Genomic DNA, 27,922 nt, shown 5'->3' with positions numbered 1-27,922 from the left:
TGTTTTTTTGTTTTGTTTTTTTTCTTTTAAAGTTATTAACATTTAATAAAATGAGTGACATTACAACTTTCTGAAAGTGACATGCACAAGTAGAGAATTTTCTTTGAGTTTCAAACTAATAAGCTGAAAAGTTTTAGACAATACTGAACAATTATAATGTATTTCATGGTACACATGAAAACAGTGCTTCCACAGCATATCCTCAGTTCTCAAGTACAAAAATATCAGTTATGGGTAGTCAATAGTTATCAAAATTTTTATTGGTACAGAATGAAAGCAGCATTTACTTTATTGTCTTTTAAACCATACATCATAAAATTCCCTAGTACACATGTGGAGGAGTGAAATAGGCTCTGTACTATTTACCTGCTACTGATCCTAAGTCCAGATTCAAAATCTTTCCTGGCCAAAACCAAACAATATAATTAATAGCTAAGGGAAGGCAGTTCCTCAGTGTAAAAGGTCAGCATTTAGTTTTACTAAAACACTATTCTTGAAACAATACATCACTTAAATGTATAATTACATACACTACAAGTGAAAAACAAGTTTTTATTAACAAGAACTATTGAGACTGGGCATAAACATCTTAACCACAAACCCTGGAAATATTATGGATGCTTTGATGTGGCCCTTTTTGGTGATAGTAAGAACAATGAAGTATGGCTTTTCAATCTTCCTTTAAAAGCACATTTTATAAGATTTTGTACGCTTAAATTATTTTAGGCTTTAACATTTTCCAGTAACATCATCTACTAATTAGAAGAATTAATTACATCAGTATATTAAGCAATTAGTTGATAGTTGATCGCCAGCAGAACAGGAACTATTTACTTTTGTTGTTTTTTTTAAGTAAGGGAGGTACTTTTCTAGTGAGAGCCATCCTACAGTACTATCAAATATTTCAGAGGTTACTACATAGCTTCTCAAATAAAATCCTCAACAGTTTCATTTTCCAGCAGATACTCATATCAAGCATATGCAGAGAGCAAATACAATCAAGTGCAGACAGTTCAAAAGTATCTCTCAAACACATTGTTTTACAGTTACCCTCTGTAAAATAAAAGTCCTTCCTCACCACAAACTGATTGGGTGAGAAGGGGAAACAGGTCTGCCATTCATGTAGGAGTTTGGCTAGCATAGTTTTATTAAAGTTGTTAACAAAAATAGTTAAACATCTTTACAATTTAACATCCAGTCTGACAAAAGGCAAATCAATGAAAAAAATACAAAAAAGTAAAAAAGTGCACTATCCAGTCCAGTATTTTGCTTTAAATTCTTGTCACTTACAGTATATGAAAAATAAACCCAGAAGTGTAATTACTTTAAAATACACCGCTTCCGTATTTCAGTATTTTACACATATATTCTATAGTGGAAGAGGAGATCTCTTAAAAACTTTACTCTTAAAATATTGAGGTGCATATACCAAGTGGGATAGACTTGGCAAGTTAAGTTGCAGTAGAGAATCCTTTCAAATTTGGCATTTCACTTACATACCTTACTGTGCCAGCAAGGTCTGTAATACCTAAACCTTCTAGTAAGAACAGTAATTTTGTTTAATGCAGATTTACTAATACAGACAACTACAAGAAATGGTGAGGTCAGCAACTCTATGGGATCTTAAGGAGATACGAGTCCTGATTTAGTTGTCAAATGGAACAATGTCACAACAAACTTTTAAGGCCATGTTTTATTTGCTGATTAATGGACAAAAGGCAATGGATTCCCCCCCCCACTAAATATTTTCTTGAAAGTCTGTGCTCATAAAAATCATGAAAAGTTGGAAAGACTTAATTATTGAAACTTTAAATATATTTTACACAATCTTGTTTGTACAAAAATACAAGTTAAATATAAACACAAAGCAATCATGATAATTTTATGTAAATCCATTTTGTGATATTCTGTTATATATAAAAAAGTTTCTCAGCTCTGTCTCATTTGTGAAAAGATCAATACCAGATTGAATCACTACTGGCAAAGGGCCCTAAAAAGCACACTTTAGCATTAAATATGTTTTACAAGGTAAGTACCATTTCCTGATTTTATCTTCTAAAGACTGGCAAAAGATAGGGCAGTATGTCCATAAACCAACAAATAATTTGGCTACAATGTCATAAAACACAAACACACAAATCTGTACAATAAACCAGTAGCTATGCAGCACGAACTAGTTACACACACATACACAGACATGGAATGGAACTTAGTGAGATGCTGTTTGTAATTCACTGTTCTTCAGCCTGGCATTTTGTCTTACTTCATCAAATGAATATGACTTCGTTACCTTTCCATTCTTAAATACAGTGTGAAGCAGGTCCTGCAAGAAACACCACGGTTTAGCAAGAGTGATTTGGCAAACACAGGTTACACAAACTCAAAAGCAAGCACACAAATCCAGCCTGGTAAGGCTGGAACTTTACACTGTCAAGACACTAAATCTTTACAGCCTCTTCTGACACCTTTCACTAAAGGTTACACAGAAGAAAGGGCTTGGGTCATCCTGCACAGACAGCAGCTTTGTGCTAAGCAGTCCCTTGAGTGTGGCCAAAGCCAAGTACATACTAAATGCACCTTGCTAGAGCAGTTTGTAAGAAAGGTGACATGCAACCAGTCAAATGCAACTCAGTTATAGAAGTTTAAATGAAGTATTTTTTTCCTCTAGAAAAAAAAAATATTATCTTTCTTCACTGTGTCCTTTACTCATATATTTTGTAAAACAGCATATCAGGAAGGGTTTGCACACAGCACACTGGAAGGACAAAAAGCAGAGCTGGCAACAAAAGTCAGCACAGCAGCAACACTGAGCAGTCCCTGCACTTGGTGACCTTGGTGGCTTTAGGGAAATGAGCCCACAGAAGGGTACACATCCCTGTTGCCTCCAGGGAGCCCCAGAACTGGCACCACACCAGTGACCCTCTCTAATTTCCTGGGACCAAAAAAATTTTAATCAATAATTTCACCTGACAAAAATGAAGTGACAACATACTGCCTAATTTCAGAGCCAAAGCCTAGTAGTTTGTGTTGAAGAGATTTCTCACCATTAGGTCCTTCCCTCTCTGCATGTATAGGAATGTTCATCATCATTAACATGTGCTGCTCTGGACACAAAGATCTTATAGAAATTTGTAAGATTTTTCTAAGCACAGATCCATGTACATATCTTCAGTGTGTGTAACTCAGGCTTTTTTCATCTTGCAGTTTCTCAGAGATCTAAGTTTTATGCTTACTGTTATGTAAAACAGTGTGCCTAGTAGTATAAAACCAGCTTCTGTATATCAGAAAACTTTCAACTTCTAAAAGCAGAAGTGCAATTTGACAACTTATTTACAGTCTTCTTAACTTGGGAAGACTCAACATGCAGTTTAATGATTCATTGTTGGACACAGACATATCAAATTGAAAGCCTGAGACTGACAAAGTTTTGGCTTATTTAATGGAAATAACATTCCATTTTGCAATTGTAAAGAATTCACAGGGAAACTGAACTCCTGGTTTAAATTTGCATCTTTAAAAACTGTAGAACTACTCTGTGCACAGAGAATTAACTCATGAAGGAATTATTTTTTAAAAAATCTCAGTGGAAAGTAGAAACACAGTTTTGGTTATAGCTGTCCCCATTCCACCTCAAATAAACTACAATCCAGGCCAAACAAAACTACCTGGCCAGTACATATTCTGCAACACTGAGACTTTAGTTTTGGGGAAAAGCAGTAATGTCCTCAGGTTTCTGAAGACAAACAAAAAAGAAAGATCTGTAATAGCAAAGCCTGAACATTCTACTGTCATTCTAACATTCTGTGTTACTGAATTTGGTACTGAGGTAATTTTTGAGGTAATGAGATGGGAGTTGAACAAAATGACACATCAAAAAAAAAATTCTGAAATTAAGTTATAACCTGCTTTTTCCCAGTCTATTTTTGCATGAAGAATGATGCAACAGATTTTGAAAATTCCTACCTGTCCATACTCTTCAAGATCTCCCTTGCCTTCCTCAAGTGTGACATACTCTCCAGCAGGTGTCCTGTGCAACGAGAGCCGTCCTTTCTTTGACCTTTTGTTGGGATCAGCTACAGGATCTTTGAAGACATTAACCTAAAATGAAGAGGGTGTTTTTAGGAGGAAAGGACTTTGTGGTATGCAGATGGTGGTAATGTAACAGGAAATGTCAAACAGGTTTTCAAGAGGGGAGGCACTCTGAAAGCAGAGTGGTAGAAGTTGAACAGACTTACCCCAAGGCCATTGGTCACCACGTAACTGCATTTGAAGGAACAGTTTAAGAGGTCTCTGGTTAGTTTCTGCAACAAAGCTCCACCAGATCCAAAGGCAATATTCTCAATACTCCATTTATTCTTCTTCATACCCTCCACAATCTAATAAGAAAAAGAAAATTATGATGGAGTGTACTTTTAGGCCATGCCTAATTTTTCCCATAAAAATATTACACTACTTAAACAAGATGCTTTTACAGACAATTAAGCCAACTAACATTCAGTTTCCAGGAGATGTACATAATAATTTGGCCAATACTTGGCATACTGTTTGCATTTTTATTTACAGTTCCAGCATGGAATTGGAAAGCTTTTGCTGTAACACAATTATAATGCCAGCACATTTATTCCCAAACTAAGGTGGCACAGTAATGCAATGCCCAGAGAAACAGATCTGTAAAGAAAATAAAAGATTTAATGGGTATCCTGAAACAATGCAGTCATCCTGCACAACTCCAGAAAGTTATTACCCTCTCTGATCAATGACTTGAACAGAGTAATCCTCTTGAAAACCACATTGTCTAGAGTAAGATTAGCAAGTTCAAAGAAGGGAAATGCAAACACATAAAACTGCTCAAAGAGTTTGCTTTGCCACTTTCTCCTGCAGGTATAGATCAATGTGGACTGCTATCAACAGCCCAGGTAAAAGTTACCATATCATTTCCCTCCACCCTCACTCTACTCAGACAAATGTGACATCCTCCAGCCTGGAGTAACAGGTGCTCATTTAGTCATGCTCATAAAGGGCCAAGACTTGTTTCCCTGACCTGTTACTCTTATGACAGCCTGAAATGATGGTTATAGCCCCAGAACAGGAGCTCAAACTCTCTTCTTCTAACATTTTACTACCAAAAGCAGGTGAGTAAACCAGAGTGGGTGAGACAGCAAAATACCATCCATCCAGAAAAACAGGAAGGCAAGAAGCAGAATGGAAGAACTTAATCTGTGGGGAACAGTGCAGAGTTTCAAAAATCAGCAGAGTCAGAAATTTGGGCAAATTTTGGGCAAATTTAGCAACCTGCATCAAGAAGAAATGCCAGAGTAACACTGAACAGGAGCTCCTGTTTCAGGAGCTACTGATATCAAACTGCTTTTTGAGGGACAGCTAAGGCTCAGAAGATGGGGGGAAAAATGAAAAACACAATTCCAATTTCAGCCCATGACAAACTGGTAGTGCAAACAGAAGAGCACACCAGTATTTTGTTTATGCACTTAGTCACATACAGACTGTCTTCACAGATACTCTCAGTCTGAATGACACATGGACAGCAGAGTCACAACCTTCTGAGGGCATGCTCAGAACACCTTCCCAGTACATTTCTGACAGATTTCCCCAGGAGAAATCTTACCAGTGAGTTCCCATTATTCCAAGGGTACCAACTTTCTCAGCCTCACTTGGCAAGTCAAGCAAAATGAATCTCAAGCTCTACCACCATGACTTCCACTTCAACAGAATCATTTGGAAGCTTTGTATCCTCAACAAATGTCCTCTTAAATATGTGACAATCTGTGGATTTTAGCAGTACACATCATACCCTCTCAGTGACCAAGAGCAAAAAGAATCTTTATTTTCAGGTGATTAGACTCTCCTGGAAGCAGTTTAAAGAGGTACTCAGGGAAGATAAACGATTGAAATTAATTGAATTCTCCTTTAAGTACCTCAAGAGTAAATAAAGATGACAAAGGAAGGGTAAGAAATGGTATTTTGTATACCATTGTACTACTTGAGAACAATGCCCAGTGGTGCTATAAGAAATGAGATTTAACTGGGTTGGGTATGGATTCTACTTATCTATACTGTCTTTTAAAGAGGCAAATATAGGTAAACTCCATCTGGCCTCTGGTTCTGCCCAGACCCTGAGCAAGTCTGAGCTCTGTGAACTGCTGGCCAAGCCTGAGCCAGTGCTCTGCTCACCTCACTGTGCAGTTACAAAGGCCAGGACTGACACTGAACTCACTTGAACATGCCTGCAAGATACAACTACCTGCTATAAACAACACCCTACACCAAGGCAGGGGCTGCTGAGGTTCATGCTCCTTGCTACCTGCAGGTTAACAGATGTTAGTGCACAGCAGAGCTGGGCCATGGCTGCTTGGCCCTGCAGCCTGGCTGAGAGGAAAGGTGAACCCCCTTTTAGCTTCTGCTGCTGCTCTAATTTACAGATTTGTTCATCTCATGCTACAGGCACAACTCCTCACTTACCCTGGGTGAAGAACTGGCTTCTAGCTTTCCACTCTCTCAGGGATTTCCTTACTTACACTCATCTTTTGAGGAGGGGAAGGGAAATCCAGGCTGAGCTGAAAGCCAGCTCTGACTGTACCAGTGAGCCACAGCAAAGGCCCAGATGCTATTAATTCCTTAGGTATGGAGGAGAGATGGCAAACAGCAGTAGTAATAGGGAAGAAGAAAAGGGGGAGATCTGAAACAACTGAAGCTACCCCAAATGAAAAGAATACAGAAGATTTTTTTGTTTCACACTTTCAAACCTATACAGGGAGAACAATTCAGGTGTCAAGGTTTTGACCAGCTTCCTCTGACCATTATGAGCATGATTAGTACATGAACTGTGTCTCTAGATTGGAGGATTTATTTTGTATAAAAATTTAAAGACATCTGGAAATTGAATGTTCAAAGAAAATCCTTTGAAAGTGTAGTATATTGTGGAGTTAGCAGATTGGAATGATTTTTAAAAGTGAAAATGCAAAGAAAATCAAAAAAGTTTCCTTACCTGTTCTACCAGCATCCCCTATTAAAACAAAGAATTTTAAAATCCAGTTTATACTCTGAGTTGTTTCCTATATTCTTGTTTCAGTTACTTTGGATAGCTAAATGAGACTATTGGTCATTAACCATTCTAGATTTTCCTACTATACCCATTACCTTTCATCTGATATGTAACAATAAATCATGCTTAGAATTGAAAGCTGATATGGAATAATTGGAATAAAAATCTTGCACAGGTTACAAGAGGGGGGAAAAGTTGGCCATAGAGATACAATGTATTTGTTCATGTAAACTCCTTTTGCAAAGTAATATACTTCAGTGTTGGTTTGGTTTTGGTGGGTTGTTTTATTTTGGGTTTTGGTTGTTGTTTTAGGGTTTTTTTGATGTTATGCCATTATCCAATCTTCTAAAACTCAGCATGGTCAAACCTGGGGTTTACTGACATAAAAGGATTAAGAGATTAATGATATTTAAATAAAACTAAAATTAGGTTGCAAAATCATGGTCATTTTGCTCCAACATAATTTGCTGCTGTCAAATGAAAAATGTCACTTCCCTTCCTGCCCATTTCTCCCAGCTCAAAACAAGAGTTTGTTTCCTTCTGTATAGTGCTGGAAAGTGTTAGCACCTTTTTAGAGTACAATTTCATTCACTAAACCACAAAACTGATCCCTTTTGGCTGATTTAGTTATGCTTCTACATGTGTGGTCTAAATTATTTTAATGACTAGTGGTTCAATGACCAAAGCTGACACAAGGCACAGCAAGATCAGAGTCAGGAAGAAATGAGAAGGTGCCACTGGGCAGCAGTGACCTGTCTGCTCTCTGTGTCTTGAGGAACTGGACCTTCTGCTCTCTTCTATTACATTCTACAGGTAGATGTCTCATAATCAATTAATTACAGCTTCATAAGGAAAATATACAAACAGGCAGATCACCTGAACAAAGAATTGCTCATTCTGCCTCTCATCCTCTCCCATTAGCTGCTGCAATTTGTTTTATTGCTCTATTTAGAACATGGAGAACAGAGTGTTTTTCACTCTAGTGCAAAGATTTTTAAATACTTGCTTTAATATTTTAATCAGAATTGATGCTATAAGACATCCTTGAATTTTGTCCAGTATAAGTTAGAAGAAGCAACCCGAGTTCCTTGCAAGAAACAATAGTCCAGTTTCTGTCCTCTCACAACTCATGAAAATCTCACCCAGGACATACTTGCCTAATACAGGCATCAGTCCTGTTGGATCATTGCTTAGAACAAACAAAAATGTTTTTCTTCTGTGTGGGTTTTGCTTTTTTTGACAGTGTCTTCCCCTTCTATCTAATAAGATTTTCTTCCCAGCTATTAACCTCTCATGCTTGTGTTCTGTTAAGCATAATAGCATAGTTGTATATCCTCAAAAAGCCACATGGGACAAAAAAATAAAATAGAATTTATTTTAAAGGCCATTGGAGGGGGAAAAAAAGGTTGCAGAGCATGACTGCACTATAGTTAGTCTATCAGATTACAATCTCAGTATTAACTGCTCTCTGGGGATCTGAGTGACAAATCTGAATTCTGTCACTGAGCTTCACATTATGTGCCTATGTTAGACATACAAATAGCTTCAGACCAAGTAAAAACCAAAACTGATACCTCCCTTGCTCATAATTTTGAGAAGCAGCAAAAGTCAGCTTTGCTGAGAAAAACCTAAGGATGTGTCAGTTTAAAAAGCTAAGGCAAGTGTCAGTAAAGTAAAATTTATCTTAACTTTATTCAACTTATTTCTGGTTTTGAACTCTAATATAGGTGAAGATGAAAGACTCAGGACCAGACCAAGTCAAGTCCTCTTCCTCTTACATGCCCTCTGTCATCTGTAGTTACTGCAGTCTATACCTTTATAACCATATTGTGCTACCTCCTATCTACCTCTAGTCAATAGTGATGAATTTATGACTTGTTTCAAGCATGCAGAATCTACTAAATAATCAATTTATGTCTTGGTAAAATTGCAATTTTGACTCTGACTATTGCTTAGTCTTTTACACTTATTTTCTGGCTTTTCAATTAATTCTTATTCCACTAGTTGCTCAATCAACAAACTTGCTTTCCTTACCCGAGGTTTTAAAAAGTCATCCTTCAAAATGACACCTTGAATATGTGAGGACAAGCAGACTTCAGATGGTACAAAACTGATGAGCCAAACCAGTTAATTACTACTATGGCTGCAGCACAGTGATCATGCAGTGTGCCTCAGACATCAATGAAAGGACCAAACACTGCCAGATTTTGATCTCAATTAGATTTGACAAGCATGATGAAAGCAAACAAAAGCAGAGACAGTGGAAAGAGAAGGGTTACAACAGGGGGATTAGAAAATGTCTTTCAGAATTTTTTATGCATCTTAATAATTTCCTGTGGAGTTTTAATGAATTTGTTTTATGCATTATGATATCACTGCCAGTGTCTGGAATGAAGGGCAGGGGTGGGATCAGCAGTCTCTGCTGCAACATCTGACTAGTTGTAACAGAGTCCAGATAAATATCAACCTTGTCACTGTCACCCTGACACATCAACAGGATCTCTCTCCTACCTCTTGCAACGTGTTGATATCCACACCATCCCCTTGAATAACTCTGAGATAAGGTGGCAACAACTTATAGCCTTTTGAATTCTCTGTAATGGGAAACTTCTTCCCCAAGATCTCCAAGACCTATTGAAAAGGGAAAGAAGACAGTTCAAAATGAAAATAAAAACATGCCATTCCAATAAAGAAACAATTTCCACATTTGAGTCATGCTTTTTCTCTGAAAAATTAAAATAAATCCATAAATATACCCACATAATCATGCTCTAAATCTATCCACACACAAAAAAAGCATGCCAGCCATTGTGGTGGAAGCCCTTAGAGCAGTCACAGACAATATGGTCTTTAAGAACTTGCACCCTAGAGCTAATCAGAACCATGCTTCCACCCTCTCTCCCTTTGCCTGATGTGACTTTTTGTTCTTAAATGTGTTAGCTGAAGATCCTGTTCTTCTTTTGACCTCTTAAGGTGGTGGATGAGGCTTTCAGCTTTTCATGATTTTGTAAGCCACAAATACTTAAAATGAAACATTTCAGATAGGAGTTTTTCTTATCAGCTCTGATAAAGGTCATTCAGAGTTCCTATTTGTGATGTATCACTTATCCCAAAGCAAAAAAAAAAAAAGTGTTAAAGCTGTATAGATCTAATTTTATAGAGTACCAATGTAATTAACATTGCCCCTATCTTCTTACTTGGACAGTGCTGACAGTTACTCAAATTCAGAGGTATCAGCTGCTTTTATTATGAAATTTCAACAATAATTATTCTTTCTAAAGAACAATGAGGCAAGAAGCATATTTCAATGTGGAGTCAGTGCCACTGACTTAAATGCACATCTTGTAAAAGATAGAAGTGGACTACACATGTATTTGTAGCACAAAATAGTGAATTACATTAACATGGGATGCCAAGATACTTAAACTTAGCAGTAAGAATTGTTATTGGCCTGGCATTTAGTAGCACTCAAGTTGTTTCCATTGCATTTGTTAAGTGACAGAAGTTTCTCTTTATAAAATCATACCAGCATCATGACATCAGCAAAACTGGTAACTCATAAACGCTTCAAGAACCATATGCAAGAATAGGATTGATGAAAAATACAAAACTATTTGCAAAAGAGTTTCCATATCTACACTCAGATGAAGTAAATACCTACATTTTTCATAGGTTCAAATTAGCCAGCATCAAATATATACAATGCATACCAAGTTAGATCATTATATGTTTGCTAGCCAGTCATTACAAAACAAACAATTGCCCTCCCAATCTTGTATACAAATGGCTTCAAGAAAGAATTACCTTTAGAACAGTGTCAAGGGGATTCCCAGAATCTGGTCTAATAATAAGTGGTGCCTCTGGACTTCGTGCTTCAATTATATGCCTTAGGTCATCACCCCATATTTTTTCACAAGCATTGTAAATGTCGTAGCTGTCACTAACCACAGATACAGGCACTGAAGAAAACTGTGTTACTATGTGTTCAAAAGCATCTTTTTCATGATCTTTCCCCCAGGCTGTTATGGTACTGCAAAGGCAATTGAAAAATTCATATTAGAATTGCATTTACATGTCATTCTGTAATTCCTGCCAGCAACAGTTGAAGACAATGATAAGCAGTATGATTACACAACAGCAGAAACTATGTGCTTATCACCTCTGTGTTCCTTTAAGGGATTATAAATACACTATATAATAAATAAACAGACTTAATTCAGACAGTCTGGGAACTACAGATTCAAGAACAGAACATCTGCTCTGACAACTTCATGCTACTAAATGGAAAGTTGAGAACAAAGTACCTCACCATGTGTTAGAAAAATCTAAAGAAGAAAACAGAATTCATTTTCTTTTTTAATAGTGATATACAATGGATACTCTAACTTATGCAAACAATCTTCCATGGGAACCTCAGAACACTACCCTTGGTACAAGGCCATAGGTGAGCACATAAACCAAAGTTGCTGAGAGCAGTAGTAAGTTACTGAATGCAGTTGATCAGTTTAATGTAGCTGCTCAGACCAGCTGATAAAAGTGACTTCAGTAACTTGTGTGCAAAGACCTAAAAATGCTCTCAAGCACAGCATAAGAGTCAGTGGATATTGAATTTTATCTTAAAATTCCAGCATTATGTGCTGTGTGGCAACTCCCAAATGTCATCCACCATTCTTAGTGATTTAGCAAGGATTTAGCATTACTAATTATAGTGATGGGAAGCTTGAGAGCAACTGCCTCTTCTGGAGGGAGAACATGAATTGTGAGAATCCAGAACTGCAATTCACAGAGCTATGATTCTATATTTAAAAGACAATTTGAAGTTTATAATGTGAATCCTCCATATCTAGAGACTATAGCCTTCAAGCTTATTCCAAAAAAGACACTGATAAGAAGGCTATAGTTAAAAATATTTAAAATACATTTATAGCTAAAAATCATGCTACTTACATGCCCCTAGAACATACAGAGGCATCAGTACAGAATTGCAGCTTCAACAGCTGGATCAGTCATGGCTAACACTGTATGGTATACTTCTGGATACAAAGATGAATAAGGAAAGAATTACATTTTGTTAAGCTGTTTTTAGAAAGGCTTAGACTGGTATCTTACCTGTGTTCAGCAGCTGGAACAGAATATCCTGGAACTGGATCTTTTGTACCATAGTACTTTTTAATTAATGCAATTCCTGCTACAGTGTCTGTTCCTTTGAAGTTCACCAAATGAGCAGAAGCTCCTATTCCTGCAGTCTGAAGAAGATGCAACTTTCAGTTTCCATGCCAAATACAGAAGCCTAAGTCCAGTCACCACCCTAGCACTAGTTTGTAACAGCAAGACTGACTCAATTCCCACTTCACCAATATTCTCTTTATTCACTTCCACTGGGAAGAGAGAGAAAACTTTTCCCAGTCTGGTGCTCACATTCAGACATTGCACCCATCCCCATCCCATACCTCCCCCTCCACACAGCCCAAACACAATGCTCTGTGCATTCACAATTTCAGAGCAGAACAGGGCCACAGAGGTTAACAGACACATGCTACAACTCTTCACAGTTAGGAACAATCAGACTTTTCAAACTCTCAGACAAGCAGCATTACCTCTTGTGAAGAAACTCCTCTGTAGCCAAAGTCATGCAGTTTATATTCTAGTCCTTCCAAGCTGCCAGAAGTCTCCAGCAAATATTTGGCCAAAATCTTTTTCTGCTCTCTGGAGTTTGTAGCCACTGTGATTGGGTACCACGATTGCACAAGAATAGTCTAAAACAAAATCCACCACAGTATTAGGTGCATATTTGTTTAGAACTTGACAATATCCACTTGGCATTTAATCAGGCACAAAAAGGTTTATTTATTTTCATTCCCTGTTCAGAAAGTACTGGTGCCTCCAACAGTTTGCTTTAGAGCTTAAGTAATTAGCTTTTATGAGGCAGGGAAGGTATTGACCTTCTCAGGAGTTATCACTAGCAAGATGACACACAGCTACCCCCATCCTCCTTTTTTATGGATTAAAGTATTGCTGTGAATTTCCTGTACAATTATTATGATCTCTCGCCAAGTGAGGGAAAAAAGTCTGTGTAAGATGACTACAGAAAAGAATTAAAGCAGAAAATAAAAGTTGCCAGAATTTTCCTTTAAAGCAATACAGGATTCAACCTAAAAGTACTTAGAAAAAATGTGTTAAATTTCCAAAACTTACCTCAATCCAATTTGTAAGCCAGTAGCACTCTGGATCTGTGTTTTCTACTGTGAAAAGAACATTTCCTCTAGGAATTACAGAGCCCTCAGGAACAGCCTTTATTTCTATGGGAAGATGGCCATCATATTTCTGTGCAAGAAAAAGTAATAACTTAAAAACCAGTCTCTTTATCAAAACAAATGATGGCTATCAGTTGCAGTCTTTGGGCAAATTGAGCCAGGAAGACTTAAGCATTCTACAAAAATACACAAGTTCTACCCACAGAACAAGAAATATTTACTACTCATTTTCTTCAATGCTTTCACATGCAGTAAGCTAAAAAAAGTTTAGCTACTATCCAGATGTTAAAAAAAATCCACCAGTTTTGTTTAGTATAGATGTGTGCTTAGTTCATTTATTACAGCAAGATCCATTTAATAACTATTTTAAAAATATTTTCATCTCAATTACTCACTAAACATGAAGTCTTATATTGGAATGTCTCTTTTGTCAGTCTTTTATCCCTAAAGGACTAGATGTTGTGTGAAATATGCCTTTTGAAAAAGAGTAACCTGCAAATAGCAACTCAAGAGGAGTAATTATAACTTTCCCTAAGAGCTCTACAAGCTGTACTGGCAATACTGAGAATGTTTTGGATGATAATATATTTTGACAAAAAGCTTCCCATGAGATATCCTGTTAAAGGCAACAAAAATTGCATCAATTCAGAGAAATTACAGATTCATAACTAGCATCAAAACATATTCTCCAGTACTCAACAGACATCAGAAATATCCTGTACCTTACAGTTTAAAAGTTTATTCAAAAATGTAACCTAAAGCAAATTGTATTTATATACCACACAGGGTCTATTTGTCAGACTTGGAGATATATGGACTAATAAAAGAAAACAAAGCCTTCAAAAAGGATCAAAGTAACTTATTAATGATTGAATGAAGGCAAAAGTATAGTTAAGTGAAAACAAAAAACCAAACAGACTCCAAAGTTACTAGAGGTGTCGATTTTGTTCATGGAAGAAAAGTGATCTAATTATGCCATGGCTCTGTAATATAGCCCTTTGCAAAAATTTTTGGTAGACTTGACTTGTACAATTCAGGGCTTACACCTCTATCACTCATCACTGATTCCTGCCAACTTCCAGCCTTTACCCCAGCCCTTTGCTCTCCAGGAAACCCATTCCTTTCTTTCACCCTTCACCCTGTGAGAATTCACCCATTCATTTGCTCTCAGTGCAAACTGATATGTGTACATGTCAAATTCACCCTGGCACTTGACTCACACAGCCACTGCACCCTCCACCTTACCCAGCACACCTGAGGCCAGTGAGCTGGCAGAAACAGTGGCAGCTGTGTGAACATACACTGGAATTCAGTGAGCAGAAACAGGACTCTGGGCATAAAGGGCATACAAGGACTCAAAGAGTACATACAATTCCAGCTTGAGAGCCACCAGCATATGAGATCAAGACATGAAAATCATGTTTGGGTTTTATATATATATGTATATCTAAAATTTGAATAAGAAAACCTGACAAAGGAATAAACAGAGGGTATGCAGGAGTGCTTATTTTGACTAGATTAAAAATTGAATGGACTTAGTCAAGCCACATTACAACTCAGTGAGGACAGGCATGCAACATTAAAAGTGTATTAATTCTGTTTATCCAAAGAGGGATCAAGCTTACTTTAACACAGCTGAAAGCAGTTCACAATGCATAATGTAGCTTAAACATAAATATGGATAGAATTCACATTTATAGTTGTTTGAACTGGATGCAAGTCCTCTACAAACCTCTCCATAACTCTCTTGAAAACCATGGGCTTGCTGCCATTTGCAACATTTAGCTGAAATTCACTCTTCTCTTGCACACCTATGGTCCACCCCGGTGGCAGGATGACATCCAGTTATATTAATAAGCAGATGCCACCATAAAAGTACATACAATTAGGGAAATTAGTACTTACAATATTATTCAGGGAAATATAAATGCAAAGGACTGAAAAAGGGCTTCCAAATGTGAAAAATATTCACTCACCAGAACCCACAATGAAAGCTAGTGTTTAATTAATCTGCAGAGATTAGTACAGCTCTGATGAATACTATTAGTCTGAATCTGCTGCTTTTACAGAGAAGAGATGTCTGCAATTACTTGAAGTCTAACACTTTTTTAAATCAAAGAGGGGAAAGATAATTGTGAAAAGACTTAACTTTTGTGTGTCACAAGTGCCTAAGGTTTATATTTTATAATAAAGTTCAACATTCATATGCCTCAAAAATATACAAAACAACTGAACAAAATGTGTATTTTCTGGAACTATTTATACACCCAATAAGTTGTAATGCTTCCTGCATTAGAGTAAGAACTGTAATGATTAGAGAAAGAAATGTAAATGATGCAGGCAACCACTGAGTGCTGTATCACTCATGGAGCCCTGCCAACAAGCCCCCACTCACAGGAGCTGGCTGATGGCAGCCATAAATCCTTATTACCTGCAAAGCTGCATTTGGCATCTGAAAGGATGAAAATTACTTTTCTCTAAGGGATTACAATTATATGATTATTCTTCGACAGCTGCTACTCCCTGTACACTAAACATGAGAAGCTAAATTTATCCAGTCTTTATTATCAAGATTAAAAGGAGAGACTGCCATATTTATTCCACAGCTGATTCAGAAATCCTTCACAATGATCTCCAAATAATTTTGCAATTTTTTTTACCTCTAGAATATAGTTCCATCCCTTTTCATTGAAGACATCATCTTGAAAATGCTCCCTATATACTTCTTTGGCTTCCTTGATTTTCTCTTTGGTCACCACTTTACCTGGAGTTTCAGAAACAGATAAAAGCTTAGAAACTTGCAATATTCATCAACTGAAAAAAAAAATAACAAAAAGGTTCAGGCACAGCAAAGTTACTTTGCCTTCAACAAAGATATGAAGAAAATGCCAAATACAGAATGCTTAAACCAAACTTTACTTTCATTTATTAAATAGATTAGAGTGCTCAAGAAACCATGAGGGTAAAATACACTTGTGGTTTGCAGATGACTCAGGATAATTTGAGATAATTGCTCTTTTACGACGGTCAAAAACCAGTCAAGAGGTTTAACAGTGGTGCTTTTTCCAGAAGAACGTGTTGATTGTGCAAGTTGGCACATGCAGCAAGGACACAGCCAGCACAAGGGTTAAGCTGTGCCAGTCCAGGGAGAATCCTCATGGAGAGACTTTGCAACCAACCTTTGACTGACCATTTTGTGATAGGAACCTGCAGACTAACCACATTATTTGAATAAGCATGCTGCTGCTATAGGGTCAGTTATCTACCTTAGAGAACAACCCTCAGATTGCTAAAGACAAAAGAAATAAAATTATCAAGTGTTTTGATTATAATAGAATTTCAGTCTTTGGTGGAACTGGCAGAGATGTTTATTGGATCAAGACAAAGACACAAAACTTATGACTAAAGTTTTCCTTTAAAGTTTGAGAGAAGGCAACATGCACTCAGGTCAGAACAGGTGGTATTTTATGTAAGGCAAAAAAGCAAACAAGATCTTAAACAGCACCAAGGAATTTTCACATGTTACTCTTAAAATTATCAGTATAAAAATGACTTTCACATGTAGCTGCCATACTCAATGATCTAAGCTGAGGGCCATCCAAAATTTAAGGAAAATTAAAATTTAATTTAAGGAAATTTAAAACCATTATTGGCTTGCACGGTAAACAAACCAGCAAATACAGAACTGAAGTTAATGTTCAAAACACAAAATGTATTTTCCATCAAATCCTCTGCTTGTGATTCTATGCACAGTTCTGGTCTCTTTCTATTAATTTCACTTTTGCCCACTAAAGTTGGGACATGAACACCTTTCCATTTTTATACACCTTTGGCATAAATAAAGATAGTAGACAGGTATCTGGATTAAGTCAATACCAATTTATGAAGGTGGACAACTCTTTTCATAATCACATATATAGGATATTATGCATGTCACTACTTGTGGTATATCAGGATAATATGGAATTGCTTCAACTATAAGACTACAAGCTTGAGGAAAAGTTAGATTATTTCATTAGAGGAAAGAATTTACTGAAATTTGAGACAGTTACCTTTTAAATATTTATTCAGAATGTACTGCAAGCCATAAAAAACTGTTTCTTCATATTTCACTTTCTTTAATTTGGAATTTTCAGTCTTCTTTTCACGACATTCAAAGTAGGAATATACTTTGCTTGTGTTAGGTGGATATTGCTTGTAGTGTGTAACCTAGATCAAGAAAAATTTCAGTAATAACTCAAAACATCACTACAAAGCACAGGAGAAATCATATTTACACATTAAAGCTTAAAAGTAATTCCCAGCTCTTCTGGACTGTGATTATTCATCCATTCACATTCTACACAACTATTTAGGGAATTTCCAGGTTTTCAACCTTCTTCAATTTTCAGTTCAAAAGACTGTCTTCCCTCTGTTATTCTTTGTTTCTTTTTCAAGTCTTCCTCCCTGAGATTAATCTTCCCCTCCCCTGATGACACCATGCAAACCCCTTAATTCCATATTAAACAAGAAGAACACACAATGACAGAAACCTCAAACTAATAATGTTTAAATTACAGAATATACAAATCAAGATAAGGCATTTTGAACCAAATTTGAAGGTATCAAGAGTGTTCTTAAATTATGATGAGAAGTCTGTGAACAAATCTATACATTCCATAAGGAAAGACTGTTCCTACAACTGAGAAAGCAGACATCAGAAAGAAACTCAAATGGTGCAAAAATCATGTCTGATTTTTTTTCAAACTCCTATATTTACAGGTTAGAGCACGAATTCATTATACATTTCTTGCTGTTACTTACTCCAAATAAGCTTAAAATTTTCTGTTTCAAATACCACAAGGAATTGGAAAACAGATAGTTTGATTGCTTCACCCTTCTTGTCCCGATTTTAAAAATATATCTCTGACATTCTCAAAGAAAAATATTTGCAGGCTGCTTTACCTGTATTCCTAAAACTTTACCTTAAAGGATTTTAAAATAACATTTTTCCTTTTATTCTCAAATATCATTTAAATTTAGTATTTCATCTCAGTTTGGACAATAAATTACTCAACTGAATTTTTTTGTTCTCCTGTACCAGCACAAGGCTGCTATGGTTGTGTTTCCAATGCTGCAAGGAAACATTCAAGAAAGGTCAATTTAAAGATCATTCTATTGTCTTTGCTTGTTTGAGGTTTACAAGGCCAATCAAATAAAACCCAAGCTTGTCATTGCACGTTTTCTGCCCTGACTTCAAACAAAGTGTGGCACCACAGGCATTTAATGGAGCACAAACCTATTTTGTTACAATTCCACACCACTCAAAAGCAGAATGCTTAACAGTAGCAATGTTAGACCCGAAGACAAAACCTGGCTTTTAGATTTAGTTCTAGCTATTAATAAATGTCTTGCTTCACAAATTATAACATGCCCTTTCCTAGCTCTATGCAGAACTTCCAAGAAGTACATCACACTGCCAGCTCACAGAAAACTCTCTGCTTGATACCACCACTTAAAGGAAAACAAAACCCCTGTACAAAAGAAAACACGCATATCCTCTCTTCTTCACTATGGAGCAGACAAAAATAGGTATATGGGTATATGAACACACATATACATGTAAGTATGGAAATCCTTTACAAGCAATTGTATTAAATGCATTCTGAGAAAAAGATCCTGTAACCAATCCTTAGAATGCTCATGCACTATAAAGACACAGAGAGTGGGAATTCCTTCCTTCCCACTGGTGCCACCAAGGCAAGTTGCAGCAATGTCATGAAAAATTTTGCTTTTTACGACTGGGACTGGACTTTTCATATTGTAATTTCAGAGTAAAGGCTCAACAGAGCCCAGCAGCTGCAAGGGTACACAGGAGATGTCCCAGGACCAATCCTCCAAATGAGGATCTCAATTCCTTGTGGCAAGCTCAAGAGCAAACCAAATCAATGCTGCTGCTCTCACCACAGCAGTTCAAACTAAACAATGAAAACTGTATCTGCACGAGATAGGATACTTAGGTTTCTTTAAAAAAGTTTATACAACTTACCAACTATGGGCAAGTTACTGAAGCCAACACTGTCATCTCTTCTTACTGCATTTAGGGACTTACTCTAGGTCTGCTTTGAAGCATGATCACAAAACAGAGTGCCCTGGCTGCAAACCAGAACTTGAGAGCTGAAATGCTATCAGATTTATCCTTTATATAGCATACCTGGGGACACAGCTCCTCCTGACTACCTTGCTGACAGTTCCAACCTAAAAAAAACCCCACTCAAATTCCTCAAACATTGCATCACAGCTTTAGCTATCTTTTCTGACATAAGATTAGATCTTTACCTAAAAATACATACTAGCTAGTGTCCAGAAAATAGTTTCTTCTAGGGATTCAAACCTATATGAAAATTTTGTGTTTGACAGAAATATTTTTTTGATTCAGTTGCTTGAAATACTTGAAGGAGATAAAGAACTAACTTTGTAAGTCACATGTGTAGTATTCAATTATATTCTTAAAACATTAAAATCTATTTAAACAGTGAAAATAAGCATCCCTGGCAATTAAAATATTTACATCTGAGCAAATCTTCCAGCTGTAACTTTATATTTGCTTCTTTTGACATTCCACAAAGCTACTAGTTTAATCTACAAAGCTGAGGCATCCTTTTAAATATTACTCAACTAAAGGCACAATCTTAAAACTATCACACTTACCAACCACCGCTTACTTGAAGGGGGCTAATAAGAAAGATGTGGGCATACTTTTTAGCAGGGCCTGTAGTCACAGGACAAGGAATGATGGTTTTAAACTAAAGGAGGGTAGATTCAAATTAGATACAATTTTTTTATCATTATAAAAGTAGTGAAGCACTGGAACAGGCTGCCCAGAGGTGAGAGATGACCCATCCCTGGAAACACTCAAGATCAGTTTGGATGGGGCTCTGAGCAACCTGCTCTAGTTGAAGATGCCCCTGCTGATTGCAGAGGGGCTGGACAAGAGAGCCTTTGAAGGTCCCTTTAAACCCAAACTATTCTTTGGTTCTGTGTTGTACAGGTGTGCAAGAAGTTAAGCACAAGATCTACAACTCCTGCTGAGTTATCTGGCCATCTGTTTGCTCCCAATCCTCAGACAAGGCACCATACTTATCAGGAATATCTGCCCACAAAATGTCACAGCAGCTGATTGTGTTAGCTGCCATTGCTGGACTTCCAGAACATGGGGAAATAATACCCACCTGCCACAGTGGTGGTCAGGAGGTTTGGCATGCAGTGAAATATCTGGTGGTAAAAAACAGTGTGAAAAAAGATCAAGGTCTAGGAGTGAGAGCAGTTCAAAGAAGACACAAAGAATGCAACTGAAAACAAAAGAAACCAACCAGTAAGAAAAAGCCCGACACAATGCTATAAGGCACTTGGACAATGAAAACTATGCTTCAAAAAATGCCTGATCCTTGTTGTCTGATGAACCTGCATATTTCTGTATCCTAAAGAAGAGTAGAAAGAACAAGCAGAGAGAATCTGAAATTAATTTTTATGTGACTTAGAGATGGAGACAGCATTGATAACTATGCTTTCAGTCAGAGTATGACAGAAGCAGGACAGACAAGCTCTTGATACGTAGGAGTGACTATAAAGTCAATAGGAAATCCCTTCTCTTCAGGAAGAAAAAAACTCCTAACCAATAAACAGAAAAGCAAACAAAAGCCTCTACTGGGATTAAGAGACCCTTACAAGAAAACAACTCCCCCAAGTATCTTCAAAGGCCTTTTGATGTTTAGTTCAAAGGCTGTGGTTTAGGTTTTGTCTATAAAACATATGACAAACTGCCTTGGAACTACTACCTACAAGATTATGCACTATGACTGAAATAGAGCACTTTTATTCCAGTTGTGAGAGCTCCTTATTAAATTTAATGCAAATAAAAGTATATTCTGAACAGAGAATACCTTCACAAGGACTACATCCATTTAACTAAAACAAATTTTTTTTGAGGAAAAAACAATGAAGCACAAATTGCATTTAGAACATCTATTGAAGAACCCACCCCAAACATTAAGAGTTAAATTTTAAGAAAAAGGAATTAATGGGTATTCATCATAAAATAGGGATCACTGAGGTAAACGTTGCATTTTTCTAGGCTAGATAAGAAACTTCTGACATAAAAATATAAATATTCTTATAATCTACAAGCTTTGTTGGACAAGATATTGTACAGTACACCTTGCTGAGGGAGATGATTTTAGTGCAGTGGTACTGCTGGTATTTACACTGGGGAGACTTCTGCAAAGCACCCCAAGACCTCCATGAACTGTGGTATTACATGTTATTTACAAACATTGTAGAAAGGGGCCATGGTATGAAGCACTGCTTTATCTAAACCTTTAGGAGATTTATCCAGCAGAGCAGCTAAAAGCAAAGTTTGCCAACAACCTAAATGGAAAACAACATTATTAGCAACAATAAGGAGATGAACCAGGACTAAGGAGCAAAGGAACTGCCCTATCAGATAAATCTCACTGGGATGAGATAACTAACAACAGTTAGAAGGCATTGTGACCCTCTTCAGGGAAAAAACCAACACAACTGTGCCTAACAGTTATATTCAACAGGGATGCTTTGGTAGCATTCAAAGCAATCACAGAAAGAGTGCATACCATACCACAATAGTGGAAGTGAAAACCAAACCAAAAGCCAGTATGGTTAAATGATACATTTATTTGAACAAGAGAGGAAATGTCAGAAGAACCAATCTTTAATAACTCAAGAGAAAAGGCATCCAACAACAGCAGGTAAAGTGCAAGACATTTTTAAGTGAGTTTAAAAAAAAATAAATCCAAGAGTCAAGTACAATCATACTATTTTGATTATATAAGCTTCAGGTTACCATAGGGGAAAAAAAAAAGTCTTAGAGAGACCTTATTAGAATGCATAAGATTGAGACAATATTCAAGAACCAAAGTGAGAATATTAAGAGATATCTGCTCTTATGGGATGAGAGAGATAAGCTAATGGAGGTTATGACTGAATGATGACCTTGTACCACTTCTAATGTCTCTATTTGAGTTCATCCATCCTTTTTATACAAGTATTGAAAAATAAGAGGACCAGAGGCGAGAAAAAAGAATATACCAGTCAGTACTATGAAAAATAAGGAAAGCACATGCAAGCAACTAAATTCTTATGGAAGCTGTGCATTATCAGCAGAGATGCTACACATGACCAGATCCACATACACTTGAACCTTGTGTTTTAAATGAAAGCACCGGAACTGATTGCATTCTAAATTTATCAGATAAAATGCAGCGCTTAAAAACAGCTACATTTTACAGTAGTTACTTTACCACTAAAGATTTTCATGGTTTTTGTTGTGGTTTAACCTCAACTGGCAACCAAGTCCTGCTTGCCACTCACTCACTCCTCCCAGTGGCACAGGGGAGAGAATCAGAAGAGTAAAAGTGGAAAACTCATGGGATGGGATAAAGACAGTTTAGCAGGGAAAGTAAAATTGCTTTGCACATAAGCAAGGCAGAACAGGGAATTCAGTGATCACTTCCCATGAGCAGGCAGGCACTCCTAGAAAAGCAGGGTTCCAGCCCGTGCAGCAGTCACTGAGGAAAACAAATGCCACTACTCCAAATGTTCCCCCCTTTCCTCCTTCCCCCAGCTTTACATGCTAAGCATGGTCATGTGGTATGGAATATCCCTTGGGTCAGTCGGGGTCAGCTGTCCTGGTGTCCCCTCCTTGTGCATCCCCAGCCTCCTTGCTGGTGGGATGGGGCAGAAAAGGCCTTGACTCTGTGCAAGCACTGCACAGCAAAATCAAAAACATCCCTGAATTACCAGCATTGTATTCAGCACAAATCCAAAACATAGCCTCATAGCAGCTACAAGGAAGAAAATTAACTCTACCTCAGTCAAACCAGCAGTTTGACATCCAAGATTATCACAAAAGTGATGACAAAATGCCTTATGTTTACTGTGTACACATTTGTGACAAGTCAGCTGTAGTACTGCACATGCTGCAGTAAGTTTCCCATCCCTTAAGGAAAAAGGAAAAACATTTATCTTTTCAACGATGAAAGCTGCAATGGTTCTAGAAAGGGTGGCTTTCCAATAACTTAAAAATTGTCTGAATACTGCACAGTTGCAGGGCTCCTTTCGAGCAATGGTGTCTTGGGGTTTGTAACAGGACCATGTGACTGCAAATCACAACTTGGAAGATAATGAACCTAGAGAGCGTGAAGATTGTGTCTCACAAGGAGCTTCCAAAGCCTTTCCACTGGCACAATTACAGCAGATAAGAGAACACATTCACACTCCCACCACAAGATTTTAATTAAGGAAAAAAAATATATACGGGCTGCTGTAAAGAATATTTTGCAGTCATTAAGTACTAGTCAAATCCAGTAGGCTGAAGAGTACTCATGTTTCTTCCTCACATACCTCTAGTCTTCTAAATAAAGAATATACAGGCTGCCAGAGCCTAGAATAAACACACACTCACGTGAAGTGCTTCAGAAGTCAGAGCTCTCCTACATCCACACAGAGTAATAGAAGTCATTTGAAGTGACAAATACTTAAAATTCAACATGTGAGGCATACAGAGTTAAAATGTGTATTTGGGGTTTCCTTGAAGCATCCAGAAAGAAATTAATTCTGAAACAGAGCTCATTTACAGTCTAGATAGCAAGTTAGCTCCTCCAAAGAGGTAATTGCATGGCAGCTTATTATAGCTATCAGCTTAATTACAAAACATGCCAAGCAATAGTAATAGATCTCATTGGCAAAAGCAAAATAAACTATTATTACTCCAGCAAACAAGGTTCAGTCTTTCCCCACTTGCAGCTCATGGTCCATCCAACCCAGGCCTGGCCTGTGCTGATCCTCTCAATACTGTTCCAGACTACATACACCCTGCAATATTTCTTGCCTGTGCAGAAATAATCAAACATAGGCTAAACAGAGCACTGGGAATCAAAGAGAAAGAAAATGCAGAGGAGGTGTGTCAATGATGTCAGACAAATGAGGCTCTGGGGAGCATGGACCTCTCACTGGGAAAGGGCAGAGGGTGAACAGAACCCCACTGACACAGAGGGGCAAGACTGCTACAGAATATTGTATAATCTATATATACCTGTCTATCTGTATGCAGCTATATAAATTGTGTCTCGCTACAGACACAAGACTGAGACATCACACAGCATGAGCTGTGATTTTCAAGGAGCCTGCTGATACCCCCTCACTTGCAGCTTTCTATCAACAAGGACTTTGACTTCAAATGCCTCTCCTTTTCAGCAATACCAAGTCCCTAGCAGAAAACTTCACTAATAGAAATGCCATTGCTATACTGCACAAAGACAATGAGCTTCCCCAGATAACTACATTGATGAATCTCTTGAGAGTCTCATGATCACAAGAATTAAAAAGACTGCTGTTACTTATCAGCATGTTGCACACACACCACACCAGATGCCCATGCCCAGACTCTGAGGGGATGGCATAAAACTCCCAGCATATAGGAGGAATTACACTTTTGATGGATTTGTAAAAGCTTAAGAATATGGAACAAAGTACACAGCAAGAAGAATCTAAGTGATATAAAAACATTTATCTTGTTATTGGGTTTCGAGATAAACTGTATAATTTGAATCCCAGCCTCAAAATCCTGGAGCACTTATTGTACAATTGAGTAAGCTCCAGTCTATAATGGAAATTTGGTACTGGAACCAGTGCATATTCACCTACTGGGAACTACTCATCTAAAATATTCACTTTACTTGCAATCAGAATAATACTCAGAAGTTTTTCAAAAACACTTTGAAGATTTTGAAATAGAGTATTTGACAATCTCTATTACTTAAGAGGAAATGTCCTATGATGCACATGCAGAAGGACGGGAGGATGGATTGGCTCTCAACAGACAAATCTTTGCCTACCAAATCACTTTGTTTCTGAAATCGTATAGGCACTAAACCAGTAATGAGTTGTGTTTTCACCCTAAATTTCCAACTGCAGCAACAGAGAACTGGGACACTGGAGCTAGTACTCAAACTAACAAGTTGTGATAGATATGAAGCTGAGATATCTGTTTTCTGATGGACACCTGCCTAATCTGAGAGTTGTACCACTCAGTATGGTCTGCAGGTATTTTTTCTTGCACAGGTATATATTTCTATGTGATTTTTGTCACCAACATTAGCTTGTATGGACTGGCATTGGATCATCATGCAAACTTCTGAGCTGATCCATATTTTTTCTCAGTCTAAATGTTCAGTACAGACAGGTTCTGCCACTGTCATGGGTACAGCAAAACTATCTTAAAAAAAAAAAAAAAAAAAAAAAAAAAGCAAAACTCCCCAATCAACTCTCACTTTTCCTTTGACTGCTAATAAGAGTGTTTGGTAACTCATGTAAAAAGCTTGACATTGCAAACTACCAGATATTTTAGTGCAATTTTACTGAAAGTGCTCTTGCTAAGTGTGTTTCATTGATTAGGAAACAACAGTATCATCCAGGGAGGAGATAAGTGATGTTTGCTCATATTACCTAACAAGATAAAAGCAGCTACTTGTTTAAGCATTGTTCAGAGGCACTGGAGTTCCTTTTTCCTGGGAAAAAGCATATGGAAAGACTGACAATTTGAATAGCCCTAACAAAGCACCTGAGGGGGGCAACTGTTCTAAATATAATATAAAATGCCCCTAGCTGCCACAGAAAACCTCATCCAAATTCAGTCTTAAACTGGAGGGGAAAAAAAAATAAAAAAGAACACCTCAGGCCTTTATTTGACCTCTTTAAGATTTCTACCACTCCTGGAATGTTACCAAGTCATCTATACCATGAAACAGCAAACAAAACAGAAGCAAACTGGTTTTATGTCACTCCAGTGTGTCACACTACCACCAATCCTTGAGCACACACAGAGAATTTAGAAAAAGCAGTGTGCAAATTAAAGTAGGCATTGTTTAAATCGAAGCCTGCAGTAATTAATGTGGTTAGTCTCAGACATGGAAAAAAGTGTATCTTCCATATTTGAATAAGTTAGATAACAAACACCGGAGCACAGTTCATAAAGGGCACTGTAGCCAGATTACACCCTGAGTGGAAGCAGCTTTGCAAGCCCTCAGTCAGTGTCAGGATGCCCTGATTGAGCTGCTCCGACATTTATCAGCATCTTCCCACCTTCCAAAACTCCTTCCCATAAACAGCAACAACAACTGTGAACTTTCTTTACCAGAATGAAAAAAAGAGTAAGAGTAATAATAATATCACTACAAGCCAAGTTGGACCACATACTAGTTCGTACTTTGGCAGTTACTCAGTAACAAGACCTAGCCACAAGATAGCTTTCGCTTTTTCCACTCCCCCATCCAGAAGTACCCCCATCCCTGCAACTCATCCCAGCAGCCCAGCGCTCAAAGAGCTAAAACACAATAAATGCTTTACAGCGATAACCGGGACTGTTACTGGAGTTTGTTGAGGCCACCAACAAGCTCGCCGACATTGCAGTGCATCTCGTGAAGGAAGCGAGTGAGCGCTGCAGCCCGGGGGAGGCCGGGCGGTGGGCCGGGCCGGGCCGGGCCGGAGGCTGAGCCGCACACGGCGCGGGGCCGGGCCGGGCCGGGCACTGCACGCCCGGAGCGGCGGGTCACAAACCAGCGGGTCGCGGCGCGGACGGCGCGCCTGCCCTTTGCACTGCTGCCAGCACCGCTATTTCCGAGAAACGCAGGAGGGCCGTGCCGAGCGGCTCTCCCCCCTGAACCAATACCTCGCCCAGCCAATGTGACACCGCGGCGGCCGGGAGCGAAGCACGGGGCTACAGAACACGCGTTTTGCGCCAGCCGGTCCCCGGAGCGCGCTGCATCACCGCCGGGCACGCAACCGCAGGCAGCGGCCGGCGCGAGTGGAGCAGAGCGGGAGGGACCGGAGCCGGGGCAGGACGGAGCGACTGCCCCAGGCAGCGACAGGCCCGGCCCCTGCGACCCTGGCGGGGCGGGGGCCGGGCAGCGCGGCGGGGCCGCACGGTGCTCGGGGTCGGGCGGCCCCCGCCCCCCGCGTGCCCGCCATGGCCGGCCCCGCGCCCAGCGGCGGCGGGATGGCGGCGCCCACCCCGCCCGCTTTCACTTTCTTTTCCGGCCCCGCCGCCGCCCCCCGGCTGCGCGGCCCCGGGCGCCCCGCGGGGAGCGGCTCGGGGCTGATGGGGGCGAGCGGGGCTGCACCGGCCAGGCCCCCGCCGTCCCCCCCGCACAGCCCGGCTGAGGCCGGGCAGCCCCACTGGCTCCCCGGGGAATCTCCCAGCCCCGGCCCGGCGGACAGGGGGCCGGTGGCGGCGGGGCCGGCCTGGCTCGGGGCCCCGATGATGGCGCGCCCCGGCGGGTCCGGTGCCCGCAGAGGTGACCCCCTCCGTCCCACGCGACTGTCCGTGCCCACCTTGTAGGAGTCGGTGGCGAGGAGGATGTTGAACTCGGCCCCCGCCGCACCGCACTCCATGTCGCCGAGTCCCGGGCTGCGCCGCCGCCCGCACGGACAGGACCGGGCTGCGCCGCCACCGCTGGCGCTCAGAACGGGGGGAGCGCGGAGAAGGGGCGGGGCGGAAACACGGGACCGCGGGCGCGCGCGGGGTCGCTGATTG

At 39.1% G+C, this 27,922-nt stretch overlaps 1 protein-coding gene across 2 annotated transcripts; it reads right to left on the bottom strand.

Annotated features, from left to right (window-relative positions):
- Window positions 1-27,922, bottom strand: NAMPT (nicotinamide phosphoribosyltransferase). Of its 2 annotated transcripts, XM_079304335.1 has the most exons (12): window positions 27,721-27,880; window positions 17,367-17,523; window positions 15,975-16,078; window positions 13,256-13,384; window positions 12,658-12,816; window positions 12,170-12,306; window positions 10,865-11,090; window positions 9,572-9,691; window positions 7,004-7,021; window positions 4,236-4,376; window positions 3,964-4,098; window positions 1-2,323 (listed from the first exon to the last, which is right to left on the bottom strand). In XM_079304335.1, the coding sequence occupies exons 1-12, from the start codon at window positions 27,778-27,780 to the stop codon at window positions 2,210-2,212; spliced, it is 1,500 nt and encodes a 499-aa protein (XP_079160461.1). In that variant the 5' UTR covers window positions 27,781-27,880; the 3' UTR covers window positions 1-2,209. The 2 variants fall into 2 exon arrangements, with proteins under 2 accessions (XP_079160461.1, XP_079160462.1); XM_079304336.1 differs by lacking the exon at window positions 7,004-7,021 and having other exon boundaries at window positions 27,721-27,922.

The sequence above is a fragment of the Erithacus rubecula genome, assembly GCF_903797595.1.
Source record: "Erithacus rubecula genome assembly, chromosome: 4".
Lineage (NCBI taxonomy): Eukaryota > Metazoa > Chordata > Aves > Passeriformes > Muscicapidae > Erithacus > Erithacus rubecula.
The sequence above is the reverse complement of the archived record's forward strand: the minus strand, read 5'-3'. Positions and strand labels throughout refer to the sequence as shown.